A 25,321-nucleotide genomic window follows, 5' to 3' on the forward strand; every position below is an offset into this window, starting at 1 on the left:
GTACAACCTGCCTGCAATCTGTTCTCCATCAATCTGCAGAGCAACCAGGGAGGGTGAGAGTGAATGTATGTCCAGCACATTGTGTTTCCTTTATGTTAGATCTGCCAAAGGGGGGTGGGGGTGGTGGGGTAAAATTCTTTCCACATGTAATTGAAAGGAACACTTACAGGACATTAACGTAAACATTGAGTAAGAACCATCTTGTTTTTTTTTTTGTAAACATCTTGGCAGATGGCTCCGTCAAGCCAAGTGAATATTGATGCCTCCTTTCCTTACAAGCACGCATCCAGTATAGCCTACAGCTTTCATTCAGTTTCCTGGGTCAAATCTGGCACTACTCTCATAGTCTCACTGAGAGATTAGATGTTTATTTAATGTACAGAACTGAAAAAAAAATTAGATTTTTCAGTTCTTTTTCTTTTTCCAACTTTTTCAGTGTGTTACACTTGGACTGAATCGTGATCCATGCACAGGCATGCATAAACCAAGCACACTTTCCCACAGATAAGAAACTGTTCAATCTTAGTTTTCCGAGCATACCATGAATGATCGTACATGCAGATAAATAGAATTTTGTGCAATGGAGATGATGTGATCATGTGTTTTTGTCATGCTCTCAAACAACTTTCCTGTCAAACACACACGCACAGATCACTGTGTTGTCACTAATGTTATGTTTGACTGTTGTTTTTGTTTGCTCATTCAGTGTCAAACTGACATATTATAATCTTCCCTTTAAATCCCCTTAAACTGCTGTATTTCCTGTCTGCTCAAATGGCTGTTGACAGACACATTATTACAGTTGTTAAACCAACACATGGTTTCATAGCTTCTGAAAGCATAAATCTGTATTTGTCTCAAACATAAAATGTTATACAAGACCCACTTATCATATCTCTCTGGTAATTTCAAATTCCATAGAATCGTATGTCATTTAAATGCATTCTATAAATTCCCTTACTGCATCCATACTGGATAGATTTAAATGTGAGCGTGAAGTCGAAGGTGTCTGAACGCACCATCTTAAAACTGTGGACAGACTTAACCCTCCTCTTCCAGAGATGATTTGTTGTATTTTTGTTAACCTTTAACTGCCTGCTCAACCGTTTGGTAGAGCACACTTTAAGACACCATATCTTACCAAAGAATCCAACTGTTTTGAGTTTAAACATATGGAGCCATATCTACCACTTGAGTACTACATGTTAAGCACAAAAGATTTGCTCAGTACCTCTGTAATGTCGAAGGCCACACCTTCTCATCATACGTGATTTAAGAAATTAATTTACGCAATTTCGGCCATATTTTGTGGAGTCACATCTACCAAGTTTTTAAAAGTAAGACTTTTTTTTCTTCATTATTATGTAAAAATGAAGTGGAATAACACATGTATTAACTTACATTAAGAAAAAAATATATTTTCATGGTTAAATAATTGTTTGAAAACATGCTCTACCAAACGGTTGATGTGCCTGTCAATGGTAAGTCAAGTTCGTATAGATAATACTAGAAAACATGACAAAGTTCATGAATTAATTATATTAACCATTATATATTGTTTTCAAATGTATACTACTACTGTAAAAACAGCATATATATGTTTAAAAAGCGTGCATATGCATGAAATATATCAAATAGGCTTATCAGCTATGCTAATTTAATGCAATTCAATATATTTTGGTCTGTACCATGAAGGGGAAACTGATTCAACTATATAAACCATATATTTTCTGAAAGCTTAGACCCTCAGGATGTAATCTAACATGACATGAGACATGTCCCACCCTCCTCATTAGTATGCTGCCCAAGCATAATACATTGGGTATTGGTAAATAGTGTATATGGCTAATACTGTTTTGGGCTATCATGTCATGAGGAGGGTGACGAATGTCAAAACCCATGTCAGCTCACATCTTGAGGGTATATGCTTTCAGACAATGTATGGTTTAGGTGGTTTAATTAGTTTGTCCTCCATGGTACAGCCCAAAATGTATCAGCCATACGCTTAATTTACCAATACCCAATGTGTAATGCATGGGCAGCATACTAATGACGAGGGTGGGACATGTCTCATATCATGTTAGATCACATCCTGAGAGTGTAAGCTTTCAGAAAATATATGGTATATATGGTTTATATGGTTGAACCAGTTTTTCCTAAATAGCACAGACCTAAAGGTATCAGCCATATACCCGATTTACCAATACCCAATGTGTAATGCATGGACAGCATACTAATGAGGAGGGTGGGACATGTCTCATATCATGTTAGATCACATCCTGAGGGTCTAAGCTTTCAGAAAATATATGGTTTATATAGTTGAACCAGTTTTTCCTAAATGGCACAGACCCAAAGGTATCAGCCATATACCCGATTTACCAATATCCAATGTGTTATGCATGGGCTGCATACTAATGAGGAGGGTGGGGCATGTCATGTTAGATCACATTCTGAGGGCCTAAGCTTCCAGAAAATATATGGTTTATATAGTTGAATCAGTTTTCTCTTCATGGTACTGACCAAAATGTATTATGTGTACACGTTCTTCACCTAAATCCATAGAATCCCATTCATTTCAATGGTAAATTTACTTAAGTGGTCTGCAGGTACAGGAATGAGTTTATTTCTTGTTAACATGATTTCTCTTAAACTCTGGGACCAGGTCTACAAGATGATTAGAGGCTGGCAGCATCTCTATGGGCTAAGTGCCACAACAGTGACACTAACGGTGCTTACACACAGTTGCGTGCAGTGCTGGATACGCATCTCGTTCACATGGGCTTACGGCATCATTTGCCGAACTGAATTGTGGGTCTGTTGCGCTGCGTTGCCAAAGATGGTTGATTACGAAGATACTTCATGAGAGGCCATTTCCTGTCCCTGGAAATTTATGCAAATAGGGTAGCAGTACACAGCGCATTACATTTATGCAGTGATCGGCTCTCTTTTTTAACATTGAGGTCTATGGCAGAATCTAGAGAATTTCCCAGAATTTGTCAAAGCCTTATTTTTCTGAGCAATGGATGCACATTTTGGACACGGTATCATGAACTCCAAACCCTCCTCCCTATTTCAGTAGAATGTCGTGATAGTATGACCCTCCAGTCGGGAGAAAATTAATTAATGAAGGTGTACACCAAGTTTATTTTGTACTCCGGCTTGTCTGGCGTGGAAACGAGGCGTTCAAACGTAAGTCATACGTCAGTGACACGCCCCTGTGCAGGCGGGAACTGAACCAGAGCCCGTCTCTGACTGAACTCCACTTTGCCCTCATAGAGGAGAGGCTGAAACTGACTGACAAACTTACAAACTCTGGAGATAACGTGGGTTGGATTGAAGCAACGATAAACGAATGACATGGATTCCTGTAACTGTCAATGAAAACAGAAGGCATAGCAGGTAAATATCGTAGCAAATAGCCTGGCAATGAAAGGGCTTTAAAAACATGTATTTCACTTGTCTGTGAATGCAGAACATGGGCTGTTGCGCAAAGAAATTAATTAGTGATCTGCATCTCTGTTCACCAAAAGCTAAGTTTGGGCTACCCATTCGCACAAATAATAGCCTATGTTTTCTCCATTGTTAACGTGAGATAATGTAGGGTAGACAGTGATAATTCATACGGTAGCCAATATGTTCATGTCACATGAGCCAGCTGCTTGTTCTGTAGGCTAAAAGTATTCCTGTCCCTCCCAAGCTGCATTAAAATGGTGTGTTAAGTGGACAGAATTTAAAAAAACCTCCTGGGGAACCCCCCGACACGACAAACACATGCACTTTTGAAAAGCTTGAAACGTCCATATGTGTAGCCTAACCCATCTCTTAAAGGTCTCATTCACCGAGAAATCGTTTAATACTTGTTCCTTTCGACATACTATAGCTCACTCTAAGTTGCATATGCATGCTGCACGTGAAAATGATCTTCTACCCCCATTGCCCGCATTAGCCAATGAAATAAAATACACAGAAAAACAAGTGAATCAGAAAAAGCCCTTCCCTGTGACGCCGCAGGGAAAACAATTATTCACTCGCCCACCTTGGCTTGTGACCGCCCACAGGAAGACAGGAAGATTTTGGCCAGGAGATCGTCTCTCTGCAGCTAGTAGAAGCTAACAGCAAGTTGCTAACATGGGAACAAATTGTACCTGTGTTATTTGTGGCAATAACACATCAATGTTGCACATGTCTTGCCTTAGAAAGAAGAGTTGAGGAAGAAATGGTTGAATTTATCGTTGGAACACCACTGAAGTATAGTGCAACATTAGTTCTGTGTTCCAATCATTTCGACCACACTCACTGTGCCTGCCTACAGTTAGAAAGTGGTTTTGCATGATGTTCTGAAAACCTGGACCTGTACCGTCACGACGATCGACCACCAGCTCACAGGCTGTAAGTACAAACAAACTTTTCCACCTAACGACTGTTACAAAATAGCATGTTCATATTCTTCACGTTAGCATGCATGAAAAGGGCACAAGCTAGGCTTAGGCTAGCCTATATTACAGGAAGCTACAACAGGCACATAACTGAGTGTTCTGTTCACGACGTGTAAAATCAGAGAATGTCTAATAGGAAGGGCTCTGGTAAAATCCATTAGAGGAATGGTCTATTTTTTTGAACGTAGCCTACAGGCCACGCGCCAGGTGTAGCTACTTCCATTGATTAGGCCTATTGGAAGCTAATTGTTGCAGAAGACGCAACGCGAACGGAATGCTTCAGTTACGTGCCTGGTGTAGCTACACTCTTAAGAAACTGTATGACCACACTACCCAGAGATTTAGCTTGTTGAACCTATAATCTTCTAACCTAAGCGTTAAACCACAAATAATAATATTGGCAACAATATCTTATGCTCAACTAAGGACTGGTATTGTTCTAGTCTAAACAGGGAAAATCAAAAACACAATACCCGTGCACTATTGGCTAAGTTGCTATCACTAGAGCCCAGGTATTTACACTTCAGTCTAATTTATGTGTTCTTGCCATTATTACATTGGCCTTTGTAGACCTACAATGATGTTTTGTTTGATTACTTGCTGTTTACTTAGTGTTTTGTATGTCTTCCAGAGCACATCCTCATGTCGGGCTACACAGCTTTCTAGCCTACATTAGGTCATCACGTTAGAAGCAAAGGTTTGTGAACTTTTATTGTTGTGCTAGTTAGTTTCTAGAAGTCTTTTTCTATTAGGCTAATACAGGTTCTTATGTGCTCGTCAATGTTTGGGAAAGTCAATTCATGGGTTTCATCTGGTCACTTTCCACAGGTGTATAAAATCAAGTACTTCGATTATGAATGCAGACTGCATGGTGCTTGATTAATACACCTGTGTAAATGGACCCATGAATTGCATAACAGATATAATTGATATTACTGAATGTCTTCTTGTGGGTGTGCTACTTAGTACATCATACACCTTACCACAGTCACTAAAATATTTTTGTTTCCATTGTGCCAGTACAGTTTTGTGTGAGATAGTGAATGTCTTGTGTACTATTAGTATCTTGTAACTTGACAGTAATACACATTTATTTACTTTAGGTACCCAAACAGAATACTTCATGAAAAGTATGAGATTTGATACAAGCACTTCGGATACACCATGGGCATGGGGGCCTGCTACCTCTACTCCCATCAAGCCTGTTCATCCAAGACCAGCTAGAAGACCTCGGGTTGATCAAGAGGAGGAGGAGGATGAAAGTGACATCTCCACAATAACACCTGATGGCTCCACCTATGGCCCAGCGCAATCAATGAGCAATGTATTAGAATCATCACAGCCAACGAATGTGTTTTGTGTGTTGTCCCTTCGGATACCCAGGACAACACAAGCCGAAACAACAACTCAGACCTTTTTCCCTAAATAATCCCAGCACCATCTTACAAAGGATCTGTAGGCCAGATGTCTGCATCGTCTGGCAAAAAGAGGACATCGTTAATTCTGTGCATAGTTTGGATGTTCTTGTTTTGTGTTTGCATTATTTTAATAGACTGCAATATTACTATTTGTCAGTGTTTCTCAAACTTTTTCAGACCAAGGACCACTTAAACAATAATAATTTAAACAAAATTATAGATCACGGACCACCTAAAAAAAAAAAAAAAACAGTAGACCTACTTCAACAGTATATTACACAATAGGCCTTCTCACTGAACCACCTTGCTTATTGTCTTTGCACCATGCTTATGGTGTCAGAGGATTCATATGATTTAAACTGGCTATTGTAGGTTACATCAGTGTTGCAGAACTGTTTTGATGTACATACAAGTTGGCTCAATATTGCAAACAACTCATCTATTATATTTTACCACATCTACTTGTGAAACACTTGAGAGAGCTTGTGGACCACACTTTGAGTACCACTGCTGTATGTAAATATAATAAAGCTATTTATTGAATTGATACCTGTTTGGTATATTCGTTTTAGGAGTTGCATCAGTTTTTGTCCCTTTTAGGCTAAAGGTTTATCTTACCTTTCGTATCTTCTGTCTCACAGGGGGCCATGGTTGAATGTTTAGTGCATTTTGAAGGGAGTACATTATGTTAAGGCAGACTGGTTCTAATCCTGGGTACAGGGTCATACAGACAACAGGGGTACTGGTGTTGCCCATTTTTCTAACCACATGAGCAATCCCCTTATGAAAAAGTAGTATAGGAATCTTATAGTATTTTGGGACAAAATATTATAGTAATCTTATAGGAATACGTATTTTGGGACATACTGTAGAAGTACTAATAACTCTATAATATCCTATAACTGCTATAGTTTTTCTATAGTAGTCCTATACTATAAGATTCCTATAGTACTTTTCCCTAAGGGTCATACGTGACAGAAAACAACTTGAGGAGGCTAACCTCTGCCAATGTAGGCTATCAAAGCCATAGTTCTCATTACTGGAGAAGTCTTGCAGCACACGTTCTCTGCTTCTGTAGGCATTCTGGTGCAATTCCAGCGAAATATAGTAGGTAAGTGTGTTTGCATTTAGATCTATATATATATTGGGCTATGACCAAGTGGTCTTTCAATGATAGTATCATGGAATTCAAACCATAACTATCTATTCCGAAAGAATACAATTAGCAGGCTAGGTCAGTGGCTGAACTGCATTTAGGGTGCTTATAACCTGTGTTGTGAAGTAAAATATCTACTAGGAAGATTGCAAAGACTTTTGACTGTGTAAAGAAATAGGTCTTTATTTTAAAACGTTTCCAACTGTTTATTACTTGAATGCAAGATGACGATTGCCACAAACGTTTACCTCTTGTAGGAGAAATTTTAAGCTGACATGCAATTGTTACCATTCTATTAAACCAACGTTCACCGACAAACAATCAGGAAGCGGTTCTTCTTCCTACTCGGATACTAGGATCAAACACATGAAGTTGTATCTCCGAAGACATTTTGTGCAACAGTTTTGACTCGAGTTTTAGCCAGGTTTTAGAACTGTAAAGTTGAAAATGGAGCATAGCACAGGCAGAATCGGATGAGGACGCACTGGAGGGAGTGTCACAGTACTGTTAGCCAATCAGAGGCGAGGTCATTAACATGTCATGAATATTCATGAGCAAGAGGCAAATCCTGTCATTCTCCCTCCCACCTTCCCCACCAAACTAGAACAGCATGAAATAGACGCAGGAGAGCATTTTTTCACCAAAACCGCTCACAGGGCATTCATTAATACTAGAGACCATGGCAAAATTAATGAAAAAACGATGAGATGAGACCTTTAACTTAGCCAGCCAGTGTTATAAAAGTTCAACGCTTGTTTTCGTGCAGTAGGCTAGCCTTTTTGATAAGCGATATCATGGGTAGGCTGACGTGATTAAGGAGGGCTTTCTGCTCCTGTTTATGTTAAGGTTTTACATAGGCTCAATAATGATAGGCTACACTGCATGTTAGGCTATATTAACCAAAAGCGCACGTTATGTAAATAGGCGGGTCAGATCGGGGGCCGGGTATCATTTAATCATAATTAATATTTGCGGGTGGGGGGCTTAAAAACATATAGCCCAGGGGCCTCAGGTGGTATTAAGGCGCCCCTGTGACGGAACGCAACTGTGTGTAAGCACTGTAAGGAACATAAAAACCGCCAAGTTCAAGTTGGGGCAGCCGTGGCCTACTGGTTAGCGCTTCGGACTTGTAACTGGAGGGTTGCCGGTACGAACCCCTACCAGTAGGAACGGCTGAAGTGCCCTTGAGCAAGGCACCTAACCCCACACTGCTCCCCGAGCGCCCCTGTTGGAGCAGGCAGCTCACTGCATCAGGATTAGTGTGTGCTTCACCTCACTGTGTGTTCACTGTGTGCTGAGTGTGTTTCACTAATTCACGGATTGGGATAAATGCAGAGTTTCCCTCACGGGAATCAAAAGATATACTTATACTTAAGTTCGAGTCCATTTGATGGTGTCGCTTAATACGCATTTGTCAGACAGTGGCAATAATAATGTGTGTGACTGTTTCTGTCATGGTCTGCTGGGAGCGTCAGACCCAAACGCAGGGCAAGGCAAACTTGGAGTAATCAAAAAGAGCTTTACTTCCATGAAACTTACAAACCATGTGTATTAACACGATACGAATAAAGACTGACCGAGACTGAGGGGAGACAGAGGGTTTAAATACACAGGGGTAACGACACAGGTGGACAAGGAACAAGGTAAAACAAGAGACAGGTGAACACAGGGCTGGAAACTAACAGACTAACAAGGATCAGGTGAGAGGTGTAGACACATAGCCTAGAAATCTAGACGCACCCTAGCGGCAGCAAATTACATTTGCTTCCAGGGCTAGTCTAGCAACTCTCCGTTGGCTTGTGAGCTCGAAAAATTAAACTTCTATCAGGCCAATCAAATCGTGTATAGAGTCGTTAAGCGGGCTTAACATAATGATTGATGGCAGAGTTGCAACGGTTTGGCTTGAATTCCCTGTTACTTGAGAACAAAGAGGATGGATGTTGCTGTTGGCCAACAGTGTGACACGAGTTAAGCTTGTTTTAAGTTGGCAAAAGTTTGAACTAGCCAACTATCTCCGCCGGTGGGAAAACGCATGGGACTCAGCGCTGTCCTATTGCGTGCAGAGGGAATTTGAAAGACAACCGATTATCCTGCCCCTCGGACTGAGCACTACGAACGGTGAGTGCCCAGACCCTACATTTTAATGTGGGTCTGGCTCGTCAGGCTAGTAGACACAGGCACAGGGAACAGAGACACATGGCAAAACAAACAAAGGAACACATGGCACAGGACACAGGAAGTAAATAACACACATGGAAAAAACACTAAACAGGTAAAACAAGACAGGACCCTTACAGTTTCACACTGCACAAGTTTGTGTTACAGCTGTTTTATCTGTCGATTTTCATTTCGGTGCTGATGTTAACAGATTTAACAGATAACAGCCACACTGCAACCATAAGTCAACTGAAATTTAGAGGACGTGCTTTCAATGCATGAGGTAAGGTAACAAAGAGGTAAACAGAACACAAGCACATGGTTAATAAAGGAACTGATGAATAGGAAGTGAAGACTCATGAGTACAAAAAGTGTGCACTGCCAGTGTGCCTGTGTATGCATGTGTGTGTGTGTGAGTGTATACAGTATGTGTGTATGTCTATACAAAGACATACATTGTGTACTGCTGCCGCTGCATTTGTGTGTGTGTGTCAGCGTGTGGCTCTGTGTTCCTGTGTTTGGGGGCGTGTGCGTAGATTTAAGAAGTCTGCACACTAGATGCTGCTCTCCAATTGATGTAATGCACGGATGCAATCTTGGGCAGATGGGTTGGCGGGTTATTCTGTAAAAACTGCTTTCGTTTTTGACAGAATAACCCGCTTTAGGGAGGCCAGCGTGGTCGGGTAGTGACCCCCTGGGACGAAAAGCTTCTATTTTGTATCAGTCCAGTGGGACTACATGCCCACCAAATGAAAGTGAAAAATTATGTAAAAAACCCTAGAAAAACCAGATCACACTGCGCAAGTGCTGGCGGTAGCCATAATAATACACTATAGTTTCACTGTGGCTATATCACTATTTCTTATTATCGTCAATTGAAAACATCTGTCCTAGGACACAGGCGTACCCAGGAGCTAGAAACACCAAACCCTGCATAGAGAGGCTCAGTGAATGGAGAGTAGAATGTATGTAAATGAGTAAGTGTGCGTGTGTCAGGGGAGATGCTGTAGAAAGACAGGGTGCCAGCCAACCAGTCTAGATACACTCCTACCCTTTTGGTCAAAGATATGGGGGCAGGTATATCTGTGTAATTATGATCATGCCAGGCACAGTAATTGTTCTTGAAGCAGTTTAGATTCCAGGACTTGTCACTGTATCCAAATACGCAGTTGTTTCCTTCTCCTTTTCTAATGATTCCTTTGTACGTCACTGCTATATCAGCACTGAAACCACTCAACTCAGCCTCCCAGTAGTAGCGTCCAGACAGACTCTCTCTACTTATCACCTGACGCCGTTGCTCAAACCTTTCCGGATGATCAGGATATGACTGCTTCTCTTTCACATGTGTCACCTGTCTGTCCCCTTCAGACAGAGAGAGTTCCATGTGCGCTGTGTTTGGGTCCAGTGTTAGTTCACAGTTATCTGTATAAAGGAACAGACATCAGGAGAAAATATAACACAACAAAACTATTGCCTACTAATACAGCAAAACTTTATTTTAGCAAACAAATGTTAGCTATTAATACATACAGTACAGTAACTAATATAATATAAGTAGATGTTTTGCCAGTGATCTTCACTGCAATTAATGATGTTGACCTCTTAGAGTGCTATCAGTGCTATAGATGAGTTCCTCATGCCCAGAAATATGGAAAAACATATTTAGTTTACATTTCTATCATATTTAGATCCTAAGATACACCCATTTGTAATTTCAGGCCTAGAAATTTCATATCACAGAGGTACAGGTGAATTACAGGATAATAGAAGTAGATGTCCATAAACCCCTCAGGGTACAGGCACAGGGAACAGAGACACATAGAAACTGAGAATTTTTTTGTCTATTATTTAATTTTTTTACCCCATTCACCTGTAGTGTCACGACATATTACAGAGGTCAGTGACCTCTATCTGACCTCAGAGGTCAAACTGAGAATGCCTCCAGATCTTAAATTAAAGCTTAGGTCATCAAGAACAAACCCTGAAAGTTTCATGCTTCTTTCTTTCATAAAAAGCAAGCTTGTCCCCATTTTAACCACTACACTACCACCGCTCCCAGTAACCTTAACCTCAAGATCAGCTGGTTGCTTATTTACCTGGTTGCTTATTTACCAAGAATTTACTAATAATTTATCAAGAATAAATTACCTATTGATTAAGAATAAGAAATTGTTTAATAAAGCCCATGTGCAATGGTGCTTAATACAGAACTTGTTGAGCACAAATACATTGTCCTGCTCATTTTCCTATTAAAAGTAGATAAATTGAGTTTGGTGCAATGGAGGTGATGTGATCAAGTGTTTCTGTCATAGTCTCAAACAGTCTCTACTCTCAAACAACTTCTCTGTCACACGCATACATACTGTACACACGCACACGCACACACACACACACACACACACACACACACACACACACACACACACACAGATCAAAATGTTACAAATTGAGGAGATGTAAACATAGATAACTACTTATAATTTCATGTGAATGGCACTCTGCTATGTAAACTATTGAAGTTCCCTTTGCAAGCTTGCGGGTTAGCTAGCATAGCAACTAGCTGATGATGTTAAATGGCTCCTCATTGTCCTTCTCAAACATGCTAATCGAATGTTTCAATGATCAGACCTAATCGTGTATGATACAACGTCACAAGAGGGTTGATTAATGTTAAACATTTCATGATAAATTTGTTCAGACCAGACATCTATTTACTAATTAACGCTTTTTAAGGTCTGTCTGAATGGTGTGTATGCAGACTCACATTTTCGTATTCCTGGTGTAATCCTGAACTCTTCATCATGGTCCACGCTGCATGAAAACATTCACAGATTCAGACAGACATGCATGAGTGTATACTGAACAAAAACTTTCTGATATGAAAATAAGCAGGGGCACAAACACCGTCTTACAGACTTCAGTGGGAGTGGGACTGATTTACTAGGGCCCCAAGTGGAAAGGGGGTCCTTGAAAAGTCTGGAATATTTTTTTTCCCTGAATATTTTAATTTCCAAATTAAATGCCATAATGAATGTAAGACGAAATGTAAAGTTAATTTGTAAGTGTAAAGTGTATTTGCTGCATAACTTGGTTGCTTGACTGACTGAATTTTGTATATAAAAAATAGTGAAGACTGTCTAAGGTCACTTAAAGCGCAAAATGGTTTAGTCCGTCTGCAGGAGGATACAGTAGGTAGGCTATGCACTTTTTGTTGTTGTCAAATTGATGGAGATATTTTCTTAAGTTGCTTGTGTTTTGTCTAGCGTGTCTATTTGCATTTGTTGTCATAAATGGCAGGTCGTTTGCACCAGTCAGCCACCACACTGATTTGCTCTGATAAGAATGGCCTTTGTAAGTCGCTTTGGATAAAAACATCTGCAAAATTAATAAATGTAAATGTGGTGAGGATTATATATAATGTACTCTGTACAGATTTTTTTAACAGTGTGGAAAGATTTCAATGGACTAGTCCAGCTTACAGTATTTCCACACAAATAGGAAGGCTGTGGTTCTATGTCTACTTTAATTTGAATTTGTGCATGTGGTCACAGTCTCCGTCACATAGTTGTTAGAGGAGTTAGAGGACTAGTGACAAGATCAACAGTTTCTTTCTTTCTCTCTCTCTCTCTCTCTCTCTCTCTCACTCACACACACACACACAAATAGGAAGGCTGTGGTTCTATAACTGCTTTCATTTTGTGCATACGGTCACATAGTCTGTGCATGTAGTCACGTAGCTCTTACAGCTAGTTTCATGTCCCATCCTGTAATGGGTTTTCAGCTTTGGGTGTACATTTTTTACCTTCAATAAATGTCATGCTGAGGTGAGTTTAACAGGTGTCACCTTTACATTATGCAAAGCTGCTAGACATAGTTGCTCCGGAGCTACTGTATTGATGTTGTCTATGTGAAGAGATCAAACTCCCAATAGACTTGCTTAAAATTGTGTTAGGAAAACAATTGTTGAATGTCAGTGTAGATTTTTATAGGCTGTGTAATATGCTATTATCAATTAAGGTAGTATATTTTAATTGCCCCTGGACCACCTAGCATTTTGGGGAGCCCAGAATTATTTCTGTCATAGGGCCCAAATTTTCTAGCAGCGCCCCTGTGTCTGTGTGTGTGTGTGTTGCAAGATATAGGCTATATAAAAAAAACCTTACTAAATAGTGCATCATTTTGCAAACGTGTGGGCCTGTTTACTAAACTGTGTCAAACGAACACACTAAAATGAGTGCATAATATACTACATTGTATTGAATTAATGTAGCCTACTAGCCTATTCATTTTATATCCGGTGCAAAACAAGAATCTTTTTGATGCAATAACACTTAATAAAGACATAACTGTATCATATATATTCTACTTAAACCAAACAACTCTGAAATGTATAAACTGAACTGGCAGATATTACAGAAAAATATCTTGTGAACATCACAAGCAGCTCTGAATTTGGTGAAGCCTTATATTATCTCTGGCTTTTTTCTGTCTCAGCAGCAAGTACTGTAGGGTAACCTAGTTGTTTATCCTGCACAGCAGGGGCGCTGCTAGGGTTGTATTCCATAGTATGCACCATGGCTCAGGACACTAATTACCCCCCCAATGAGCAACCAATGAGCTTATGTTGCGATTTGCAATAGGATAGGCCTAGAGAAAAGACAGCTATGGTCACCTAACAATAAGCATTTGCTGTTTGGTTGTCCCAAACTTGATCCATACTCTACGCATTGAGATGATCTATGCATTAACTGAATATTATCAATCTTGACGAACTGCGATGTTCCAAACAGAGTGACTGTAGGATCTCACTGCCTTCAGCATAACTGCTAAGAACAGTGCACCCTTTAAAGGTTAAACACATGAATGGAACATTGCGTTTCAAAGCGCCAGAACGGCTTATCATTTTGTGACAAAGTTTACACCAATCATCATCTTATAATGTATCCTTATGTTGAGATTTCCATTCTCTTTGCCCTAAACATAGGCCATCATTTGTGCGTGAAGCATGTTTCAATTAAGACAGTACACAAGATATTTTTATTGTTGTAATACTGAATGATTTCATGAATAAAGCGTTGAAAAATTGTACATACACTGCGTAGGATTACGGCTGGCGACGCCAATGCTGCACAGATGTAACTGTAAAACTCTGAGCAAGACATGTGCCGGGATTAGTGTGTGCTTCACCTGTGTGTACACTGTGTGCAGTGTGTGTTTCACCAATTCACGGATTGGGATAAATGCAGAGACCAAATTTCCCTCACGGGATCAAAAGTGTATATATACTTATACTTATGTCATCTCACACTACTATCAGCGTGATAGGGTTGCAATATAGGCTTACGTGACTCACAGTGGCTCAAACTAAAAGTGCATTCTCTGTTGGGATAGTGATGACAGACAAACCGAGAGGGATAAATGACAGCAGCAAGGTTTCCCTTTATCTCATACGAATCGTGCATTCTTTGTTCAGTCTAACTTATTATACTGATCTGTCATGGATTTGCACAGAGTTGATTCTCAATAATACGGAACAAATTGCGCTCCGTATCAGTTCAATACGGAACACATCTTTTTCCTTTCAAATACTGGACGATTCTGTATTTTACGGAACGGTTGGCAACCCTAATTACAGGTACTGGAACTGGTTTAATTCACCCTATTAGATTTCCAAGACTACTTGTGCACCACATACTTCAGTCTCTTCAGTTTGCAATGTGGATCCTGCAGTCTAGCAGAGAGTAGCTTCACTCCTGTGTCTCCTGGGTGATTGTAGCTCAAATCAAGCTCTATTAGGTGTGAAGGGTTTGAAATCAGAGCTGAAGCCAGGTATGAACAGCCATCCACTGTGACTAGACAGCCAGACAATCTAAAAGGATAGGTACCATTTGTGATGTTAAATTCTTATTACACCTGCAGTATATCAAAGCACTGCTCAGACATTTCTGTACGACATCAATGTAGGAAGATGTACTGATATTTTAGTGTCTGATTCAGGCATTATTACTTGGCTATGTCCACCTTAAAATATGGTATATACCAACAGACTGCACATGAATGAATGTGCATTCTGTCTCCCACAGGAGTGAGCTGCACTTTTCTTATTCATGCATATGCATTTAATGGAAGGGCAATGGAAAATTGGGAATCCAGATTGCTGTTGATGTGTCAATAGGAGAAACTTTCAGAAATAACAACATTGCATTCTATCATTGAGAGACAAACTGTGAGCTACAGCTCTCAATCAGTCCGTCTCATTATCTCATATATTTCACCTCACAAATATAAATGTGCCTTTATGTCTTATATACCTCAGTAGTTCCAGTTTACAATGTGGGTTCTTCAGCCCAGCAGAGATCAGATTCACTCCTGAATCCTGCAGGTCGTTGTTACTCAGGTCCAGCTCTCTCAAGGGCAGGGATTCTGATTGGAGACCTGAGGCAAAAACCTCACAGGACTCATGAGTGAGATTACACATGGCCAGCCTGCATATAACAATGACACAAACAGAATAATCAGCAAGAACACAACACACACATCATGTCAGGAAACATTTCACCACATCAAAGGAGATTCTCTGATACACTGACCTCAGTATCTCCAGTTTACAGTTAGGGTTATTCACCAGCCCAGCAGAGATCAGATTCACCCCTGAATCCTGCAGATTGTTATTACTTAGATCCAGCTCTCTCAAGGGAAGGGTCTCTGATTGTAGAGCTGAGGCCATAGCTTCACAGGACTGATCAGAGAGTTTACAGCATGCCAATCTAGATATAACAAAGTAATATGATAGATGATTGTTCATTAAATCATAATCAAACACCTTTACTTTGTTTTCTACATCAAATTGATTTCCGTTGTATTGATGAAACTATATAAATATATTATGAAGTTTACGATCTACTCAGTCGCTTCAGTTCATGTTCTCATGAGCTTTCTACAGTCCATACTTGGCTTCTTTTGGCTCTACCAATCCTGCAAGCTTATTTAGCCTTTTATTCATTGTCAGTACCATAGTTACCGTTCCATAGCACAGTCACAGCTGACAGTCTCTGAGTGGCAAAATAAAAACAGAATATATTGCACACACCCAAAGATCTCCAGGTTACACTCTGGGCTCATCAAGCCAGTCAAGAGCAGCTTCATTCCTGAATCCTGCACCTCATTGTTATGGAGGTCCAGCTCTCTTAGGGGTGAGTTTGCAGCTTGTAGAGCTGTGGCCAGAATTTTGCAGGACTGCTCAGTGAGATAACCATTCACAAATCTGTGAAAGGGCACAATATAAACAGAATACTGAATAAGATGAGGTGATTCTGGTCTACCATATCATGCTTAAGGATTAACCCTCTAAGCGCCCATGTCGCAATATTGCGACAAGCGTCATTACTGAATAAAACAGACGATAGACGCGAGTACAGTGTAAAATCTCATTTGTACTCTTGACCACTAGTTGGCAGACTACTTTATTGTAGGCTATAGTAGCATAGGGTTCGTGATTATAGTAATAGTTTACTATTGTTGGTTTACATGTGACTGTTTTCCTGTTCATTTGTTATGTCGGTGAAATGACAAAAAAAGAAAGTAAAACTGCTCAAATATGTTCAACATCTACTGTAGTATTTACTGAAATGTGCATAATTCACGGTGGTTACCATCCAGTGACGTCATAATATAATGATTTTCACATTTACAGTAGGACTTTATCTCTGACCACTTGCAAGCCATGGCCTTTTGAAATTTTGATGTAAAAATCCAATTTATTTTTTTAAAACTGGGCGGCTAAAGGGTTAAAACATACTATTGGATGGTATTCTTCCCCCTACTCCCCAAATTCTCCATAAAACTCAATACTGACAATGCTTTTCTGCAGTTCATTACAACTGGTACCAGTCTTCGAGCACCCTCTTCTGATGTATTGAATTTCTTAAGGTCAAACTCATGCAGCACCTCCCCTGACATCTGAAGAATGTATGCCATTGCTGAACAGTGTGCAGCAGAGAGTATACTGTCTGAGCGTTCATCTGATTTTAGAAGTTCCTGAATTTCTCTGTGAAGAGACTGGTCTCTCATTTCCAGCAGGCAGAGGAAAAGGTTGATGTATCTCTCAGATGAGACATGATGTGTAGCATATAAAGGGTAGACACATTCATTTCTTACATCTTTGACACTGTCTGTAATGTACTTAATAGTTTTCTCAATGCTCCCAGAGCTCTTCTGTGTATGAGTCAGTAGACCTTCAAGGAGACTCTGATTGAAGTCCAGTGAGATTCCAAGAAAGAACCTCAGAAAAAGATCCAGATGTCCATTTTCGTTCTGTAAGGCTTTGTCAACCATTGCTTTTTGTAGTTTATACAATGAATCTTTCTCAGATCCATCTTCCTCACTTGTCTTGTTCAACTCTTCATCATCTGCCAGGAAGGAATGAACTGCCTGCATGTTATTGCTTGCAAAACAAAGAAACACATAGAGAGCAGCAAAAAACTCCTGAAAGCTCAGATGTATGAAGCTGTAGACCTTCCTCTGATTAAGCACAGACTCCTCCTTAAAGATCTCGGTACATAACCCACAGTACACTGAAGCCTCAGTGATATCTATGCCACACTCTCTCAGGTCCTCATCATAGAACATGATATTGCCCTTCATCAGTTGTTTGAAGGCCAGCTCTGTAAGTTTCAGAATCACTTCTCTGTTTGACTGTAGGAGCTTCTTTAGATCACTCTCATCTCCCTTATCAAACTTCTCGTGCTTTACATTTGTCTGAATGAGCAGGAAATGTATGTACATTTCAGTCAGAGATTTAGGGATTTCTGCCCTGTCATCTTCCTCCAGGATCTTCTGAAGCACAGTAGCTGAGATCCAGCAAAAAACTGGTATGTGGCACATGATGTGTAGGCTCCTTGTTGTTTTAATGTGTGAGATGATTTTCTCGGCTTGATGTTCATCAGGGACTCTTTTCCTGAAGTATTCCTCCTTCTGAGGGTCATTAAAGCCCTCAACTTCTGTCACACGGTTGATGTATTGAGGGGGGATCTGATTGGTTGCTGCTGGTCTGGAGGTTATCCAGATGAGAGCAGATGGAAGCAGCTCTCCTTTGATGAGGTTCGTCATCAACACATCCACTGACGATGCCACAGTAACCACAGATACCTTCTCACAGTCTAAAAATTTGAGTGGAATTCTGCTTTCATCCAGGCCATCAAATATGAACACAACTTTACACTTGTCATATATCTTTGAGTCTACACCTTGAAGTTCCGGATAGAAGTAAACTAGAAGACTATGGAGGCTGTACTGGTCATTTCTAATCAAATTCAGCTCACGGAAAGGAAACAAGAACATGAAATCTACATCCTTATTGGCTTTTCCCTCCGTCCAGTCTAGAATGAACTTATGCACAGAGACGGTTTTCCCAATTCCAGCAATTCCTTTAGTAAGCGCTGCCTTTATTTTTTCACTTTGTTCAGGTATATTTACAAAAATGTCATTGCAGTCGATTGGCTTGTCTTTTAAGTGTTTCCAGGATATTTTCTCTATCTGTAAAACTTCATGTTCTTTATTCACCCCTTCACTCTGTCCTTCTATGATGTAGAGTTGAGTGTAAAACTCTTTCAGAAGAGTTTTATTCTCTTGTATTTTGAGTCCTTCAGATAGGCTCTTGTACTTGGTCTTCATGCTGGATTTGTGTCTCGCTTTAATAAGCTGCAGTACATTATCCACTGGCTGGTAAGAATTCTGCTGCTGGATTGGATCGTTAGGGACCAGCTCACATACACCACTCTTGGACTGATCAAGGACCAGACCTTCCCTCTCCTCACTGCATAGACACATCAGGAGATACAGAGAACAGTCACAAATGTCAGAGATTGGAGAAAGTAGGGGGTAGAAGTTATACAGTCTCCATGAATTTAAATTCATTATTTTATTTTCATTATCAATATTCATAATTGATGACTATGTTTCTATGTTTGAAAAATGTTTCATGTGTACAAATGATGGCATTTACACCCTGTTTCTTACCTTGGAGGCTTCTCAACACTGAAGTCAAGGGGTATCTTCATGGATATATCACTCTTCATGGAGACACAGCTGGGCACTTCAGATGCTGCTATTTGGGTTGTCTCTCTACAAACATTACATTAAAAAAGTTATAGATTCCTGTTTGTTGTCTCATAAGCAATGGATTTAATTTATATCTCTGTGTGTAGCTCTATGTTTCAGAGAAACTCTTCATTCAAAATATACATCTTTGATTAATAGCATTTAAACCCAATTTCTTGCCTTATTGGATTAAAAGAAGGTTTCTCATCACTTAAGTCAGGGGGTATCTTCATGGAGATATCACTCTTCATGGACACACAACTGGGCACTGGAGATGATGTTCTCTGGGTGTTCTCTCTGGAAACATTACATTAAAAAATAATGTGTTATTGTTTGTCATCTCATAGCAACTGATTTAAGTTAGCTGTGTGCTATATACAGGTATGGACTCTTTCAACTGCAGAACCAAACATGTGCATTCCTAAGGCATTTCAGGTGGCACAGAAAAAAAACGTTCAGCTAATGGTAATTTAGGTACAAACAAAAATGTAAAAAAATTAAAGTTGCCATTTTGTAGAGCATTACGCTAAAGACTATTCATTAACATTTCATCCAAGTATCTACATTGGCTTTAAGCGTTTCAACCGGAAATTATCTAGGAACAGATTAAAAGGGTCTATAGCTATATAAGCTACTTTACTGAACTAAGTGACTATTTGCTACAGAACACCTTGGAAATAAGATAGCCAGCTACTAACCCTACACTAGATATTGTTATGGATCCATAGCTGTAGTCATTGCCTTTGCCAACTTATTTGCCATAATTTTTCGCCTATTAACCAAGGTTTATACATTGATTTTGCTAAGTTTCTTCAGCCATGAGGTTAATACACAGGGACAGGCTATATATGGAAATGCACTTCTTTTCTTCATTCTTCTTTATGATTAAAACACGATCTGATTCTGATTCATTGAGCTATTGAGCATTGTGGTTAATACATGGGCGTGGTTAATGTATGGTTCTGTTTTTTTAATTTGCATAAAGAACTGTCCTGCGGTTAGTAAACAATGTGGCTAATACACTGGAAATTACTCTGATGAACAACACAATTACATGTGATTGGTTACATTTAAACCCAATTTCTTACCTTGGATTAAAAGAAGGTTTCTCATCACTTAAGTCAGGGGATATCTTCATGGAGATATCACTCTTCATGGACACACAACTGGGTACTGGAGATGCTGCTCTCTGGGTCTTCTCTCTGAAAACGATTAAAAGAAAGAATCAATTACTGTATGTTATCTCAATGGATTTAAGTTCATACCTGTGTGTAGCTCTATGTTTAAAGCAGAGTGCAGGGTACGCACAAACTTTTACAGGTGCTAGATCAAAACTCAAACTGAAGGTAAAAATCAAAAGATTCTAAGACACTGTATTAGAAGCTCCCAGAAACGTTCGTAACATTGCACATAAAATTAAAGTTTCTGGAGGCTTCTAATAGTGTGCTGATCCTTCTTTTGATTTTTACCTGTAGATCTATGTTTCACAGAAATGTTTTATTAAATAATTACATCTTTGATTAATAGCATTTAAACCCAATTTTTTACCTTGGATTAAAAGGTTTCTCATCACTGAAGTCAGGGGGTATCTTCATGGAGATATCACTCTTCATGGACACACAACTGGGCACTGGAGATGCTGCTCTCTGGGTGTTCTCTCTGCAAACATTACAATCAGGTGTGGGTGTGATGGAGTAATGGAAATGTTGCTACTGTACCTGACAATATGTTTGGCCAGGTTTGATTCCTGAACTCACTGTTGCAGGTCTGTGTTGTTTTGGATCGACAGTGTCAGCTAAATACCTTTATCTTTATTTATTTGGCTGATGCTTTTATCCAAAGCAACTTACAGGTGTCAATTATCTGCAGGGCCAGACTCCCTGGAACAACTCAGGGTTAAGTGCCTCGGCTCAAGGGCACAATGGTGGCAGCTGGGAATCGAACACACAACTTTTCGGGCAACTTTTCAGGCTACTGCATGCTAACACAACTCCTTAGCCACTACACTACCACTCGCCATCAGATACCTGTCTCTTCATCACATTTTAGATGACAACATGCAACAGTGAGGAGCCCATCGGGGTAACCATGGCAACTCTATGGTATTGGTCTACAGTTACATGTAAATGCTGTGGCTCACTCTGGGTTGGAGGGAGATTCTCCACTGGAACATGATGGATCCACCATGGAGTGGTCACTCTTCATGGATACACAACTGGCTACCTGAGATGCTGCTCTCTCAGTCTGGTGGTGAGCAACAGACTCCTCTCTCTCAGCAGCAAGGCTTAATTTAGAGGCAGTGCCTTCCTCCTCTGTGTCCGTAGAAAGACTCATTTTAAAAGCAGAGTCCCGCTTCTCTCTCTCTCTCCAGAGAGATTGACTGGTTTCAGGCCTTTATGTGGTCACACACAGCACATTATTGACACATGTTATTAAAGGATAATTCCGGTATTTAGCACTTTGAGTCCCTTTTCTGGTTTGTGTTGGATGAACAAGAGTGGTGGACACCGAAATTTTGACGATTGGTCCTGTCTCGTTGTCGTTTTGAATCGCCTTTACTGCTTCAGAGTGGCTGCCTATGGGCATGCACAAACATGTCCTTAAAACAACCCTTAACGTTCGTTTTCAAAACTGTGCAACTCACCGAGTGGTTAGTGGTGTTAGTGGTACTCAAAATTTCGGTGTCCACCACTCTAGTTCCTCCAAAACAAACCAGAAAAGGGACTCAAAGTGCTAAATACTGGAATTATCCTTTAACACTACTATGATATATACACATACAGTACAGAGTGATAATGGACATGAGATAAATTATTGATCAGCAGAGAGGTATGTTTACCGGTATATATGTATTTTCTGTCAGGAGAAACATTCTATTTTGCTATCTTGCCCCTGCAGAGGGGTATTTCACAAAGGCAGAATTAAAACATCCAAGATAAATGATAAAGTGAGGTTTGACATAGCGTTGTCTGGTCATCCTAGCTCAACTCGTTTCACTAATGCCAATCCAGGATGAGTAGGAGCAACTATGTCAAGCCAGGTGAAAGTAAATCAGGATGTGTGCGCGTTCTCGTTTCTTTGTTCACACAAAGTGAACAACCGCTTTTGATACAGACTAACAATGAAGTAAAGTTGTCCTTTTTGGAATGGGGAATCATGGCTATTTCTGTAAAACAGCAGGAGTAGGCGTGGTAGACCAACTGAATGCAAATTTACGTGATGAAACCACGCGGTGAGGCTTTCCTTGTCTCGGCACGCAACGTCATTAAGAAAGCGCTTGCCACTGCAAAGATGCACATAGTATGATATACCTTAATATTATAGTTGAAAATACCTTCCAAAACTTGCTCCTCCACTTCCAATCAACTACAGTAGGCTATTCCTCAAACGTCTATCAACAAAAGAAGCAAACAACGAGTACCTAGGCCTAAAAAATCCCAGCTTAATCGCTTATCTAGGTTTTGTGAAATACCCCTCAGGTCATGTTTGATATTGGCTGTCATTTGCTTTGTTTATTTTGCCATGTGCCACTGTTGTTGTTTTGAACCCGCCCTCACCTGTCTTATGTCACTTCCTGTAATTGTAGTTCCCTCCATTTTGTCTGTGCTGGGCAGGGGGTCAAGAGCGTGCAGATTAGCTTCGGCATGTTAGCATACGCCATTTTCAAGTATGGCGCCGCATGGAGCATTTGGAACCATGCATGTTGGTGGGTGGGTACCTATCCAGCGGCTACAGCCAAACCTTACTCAGTGCGTATTTCTTGAGGAGCCTATGAAATTAAGTTGCGCTTCAGGACGACTCCACTCGCGTTCCCGTGCAACTTTTTCTTCTTCTTGTTACGTGGCAAGCAAGGTATGTGCATTATCACCACCCTCTGAACAGGAGGACGACTCTCAGAATGTCCAATAAAAATCGACGTTGGTCCATGCGTCATTTCCAGCTTTGGAACTTGGCGCATGGTCAGAGTCGACTGGCACTGGATGCGAGCCCCAGTGTTCAATATGGCATTGACTATGAATTTGCCGGATTTACTAGCCTAGCCTCCGCCATTCATTTGTATGGAGGGCGGGACTTAATCACACTCTCCAGTTATATATACTGTAATACCTCCATGGTGCTGGGTTTGTCTGTGACTTTTGCTGCCTAGTAGTAAACTGTTCACTACAATAAAACCTGTCAATTGCAACTGCTGTTGGTCTGCGTCTGGGTCCGACTAGAAAACCTGACATTCTCAAGGAAAAGTTCAATTTAAATGCTGTGCATGTGAACAATGCAACTGACATAAAAACACATCAGTCCTCGTGTTCCTGGACCTTATTGATGACTTTGACACTTCTGATTACACCATAATAGACTAGAATATTGGGTTGGATTATCAGGCAGTTAACAAGTGGCTCAAATCATACCTACAAAAAGGAACTTCTTTCACCAATTTGCACTTCTTTTTCTTGCACATGCAGTTGTCTAGATGCTAAATATATGCATTGCCTCAATACAAGTATCAAACATAATCATACAGTACATGGGCATATATGTGGATACTGTAATTTAAAGCAGCTATCCCTGACTGTGAAATTACCCATGATTATCTTTTGTCCTTCCTTTCACTCTAAAATGGCATCTTGTTGAGTAACAAAAGACATTCTGAAGTGTTTTTGCCTAAGAGAAAAGAGGAGAAGCTATATTTTATCAACATACCATCTGGCATGAAAACTAGCTAAACCTGTTCCGACCTCCTTTCCCAACACAACATCAATTTCCCCCTACCACACATGTCTGATTTAACTACGCAAATGGACTTAAGTAGCTCTTTCAGGTGCTTTAATTCAGGATTCAGTTGAACTTTAACAATCTACAACTTAGAAGTAGAGGGAAAATGTAATTCTCTAAAATTTCCCTTCCCCCCCCCAAAAAGGTTCTCGTTCCTCAAACTGTGTTGGATTAACACACTAATTAGGGGTGCCTATTGTTTTTGTAAGGATTATGAGTTCAAGCAGGGACCCCAGACCTCACGCTCACTCACTTTGCCTGCAACAATGGAGCATAAGCATGTTCACAAAGGCTGCCTTCTTTGTGGTGATTTTCCCCCCTACTTTGTTGGTTGGTTCATGTTGTAGCCTAGGCTCCAATTGTGAATTACTTTTTATCCTGCATCATGTTGTAAGCTTGGCAGAAACAGTGGGGAAATGCTACCTATAGTATAAGGACTTTAACACCTTTCCTGTGTAACCTAGGCTATATCAAAAAATTGAGCATGGACGGCCTATCAGCATCCAAGTTATTTGCAGGTAGCCTATGCTATCTGGAAAAGAGAGCGCATTGTTTTCCAGGTAAATTTGGAGAGAGCGGAAAAGAGGAAGAAATATGATACAAGTGTCAGAGTAAGAAATAGGCTATGATACAAGTCAGACATGACATAGCCTCACGTCTACGCAACAGAGCAAATAACATGAAGCACTCCCTAAATAATGTTTTCAAAACTACTTTGCAGATACTAATTTGAAGATTATTTTGAGTCGACTGAACAGCGGAACATAATACAAAAGTCCGTGTAGCCTTAAATCGTAAAATGAATGCACCCAGCCCGTTGGGCTACTTAAGATACTGCTTATATGGTAGTCTAGCCTATTAAATTGTATATGTCAACTTAGTCTAGCCTACTTACCGTCTTGGACACCCGAAGTTGGACACGTTGGTAAAGTTAGACAGAAATTGGCAGATTCGCGTTTTGCAGTTCAATAAATCATAGGCTAAACGTTTTCATTAGTACACAGCTATATCTAACCGGTAGACAACAGCCCGGTTTTTATCCGAAAGCATCGTGTACACACATTATGTGGATAAATAAAATGCATCCCTTTAAGCATTCTGCTTTCAGCCGAGCGTCTAGGGATCTTCTACAAAGTGCAAAACCGAAAGTGGATACAAAGAAGTGTCTTGGACGGCATGTTCTCTGAAATGGCGCGGTGTCAGGTGAACAATAGTAATTCAACACTTTTATCCTCCTAGAGGAAAGATAAGTTATATTTTATCAACATCATCTGGCATGAAAACTA

At 40.1% G+C, this 25,321-nt stretch overlaps 1 protein-coding gene across 7 annotated transcripts; it reads right to left on the reverse strand.

Annotated features, from left to right (window-relative positions):
* Positions 1 to 9,323: 9,323 nt before the first annotated feature.
* Positions 9,324 to 25,188, reverse strand: LOC125297409 (NACHT, LRR and PYD domains-containing protein 12-like). 7 transcript variants are annotated; one of them, XM_048247786.1, is made up of 13 exons: positions 24,931 to 25,184; positions 21,406 to 21,657; positions 20,814 to 20,924; positions 20,354 to 20,467; positions 19,446 to 19,562; positions 19,185 to 19,289; positions 17,023 to 18,981; positions 16,258 to 16,431; positions 15,758 to 15,934; positions 15,479 to 15,652; positions 14,863 to 15,036; positions 11,932 to 11,978; positions 9,324 to 10,589 (listed from the first exon to the last, which is right to left on the reverse strand). In XM_048247786.1, exons 2-13 carry the CDS (start codon positions 21,597 to 21,599, stop codon positions 10,039 to 10,041), a joined length of 3,897 nt encoding a protein of 1,298 aa, XP_048103743.1. In that variant the 5' UTR covers positions 21,600 to 21,657; positions 24,931 to 25,184; the 3' UTR covers positions 9,324 to 10,038. The 7 variants fall into 7 exon arrangements, with proteins under 7 accessions (XP_048103743.1, XP_048103751.1, XP_048103754.1 ...); XM_048247794.1 differs by lacking the exon at positions 24,931 to 25,184 and adding an exon at positions 22,823 to 23,194; XM_048247797.1 differs by lacking the exon at positions 24,931 to 25,184 and adding an exon at positions 22,105 to 22,115.
* Positions 25,189 to 25,321: the final 133 nt, after the last annotated feature.

Source organism: Alosa alosa, chromosome 1, assembly GCF_017589495.1.
Source record: "Alosa alosa isolate M-15738 ecotype Scorff River chromosome 1, AALO_Geno_1.1, whole genome shotgun sequence".
Taxonomy (NCBI): domain Eukaryota; kingdom Metazoa; phylum Chordata; class Actinopteri; order Clupeiformes; family Clupeidae; genus Alosa; species Alosa alosa.

Excerpts from the sequence above, each read along its gene's own strand:
- LOC125297409 (XM_048247786.1), bottom strand. The coding sequence starts at position 21,599 with ATGAGTCTTTCTACGGACACAGAGGAGGAAGGCACTGCCTCTAAATTA. Across the intron at positions 15,653-15,757 it reads TGTAAACTGGAGATACTGAG|GCTGGCCATGTGTAATCTCA; the intron begins GTCAGTGTATCA and ends TGTTATATGCAG. Across the intron at positions 10,590-11,931 it reads TACACCAGGAATACGAAAAT|ATAACTGTGAACTAACACTG; the intron begins GTGAGTCTGCAT and ends TCCTTTATACAG.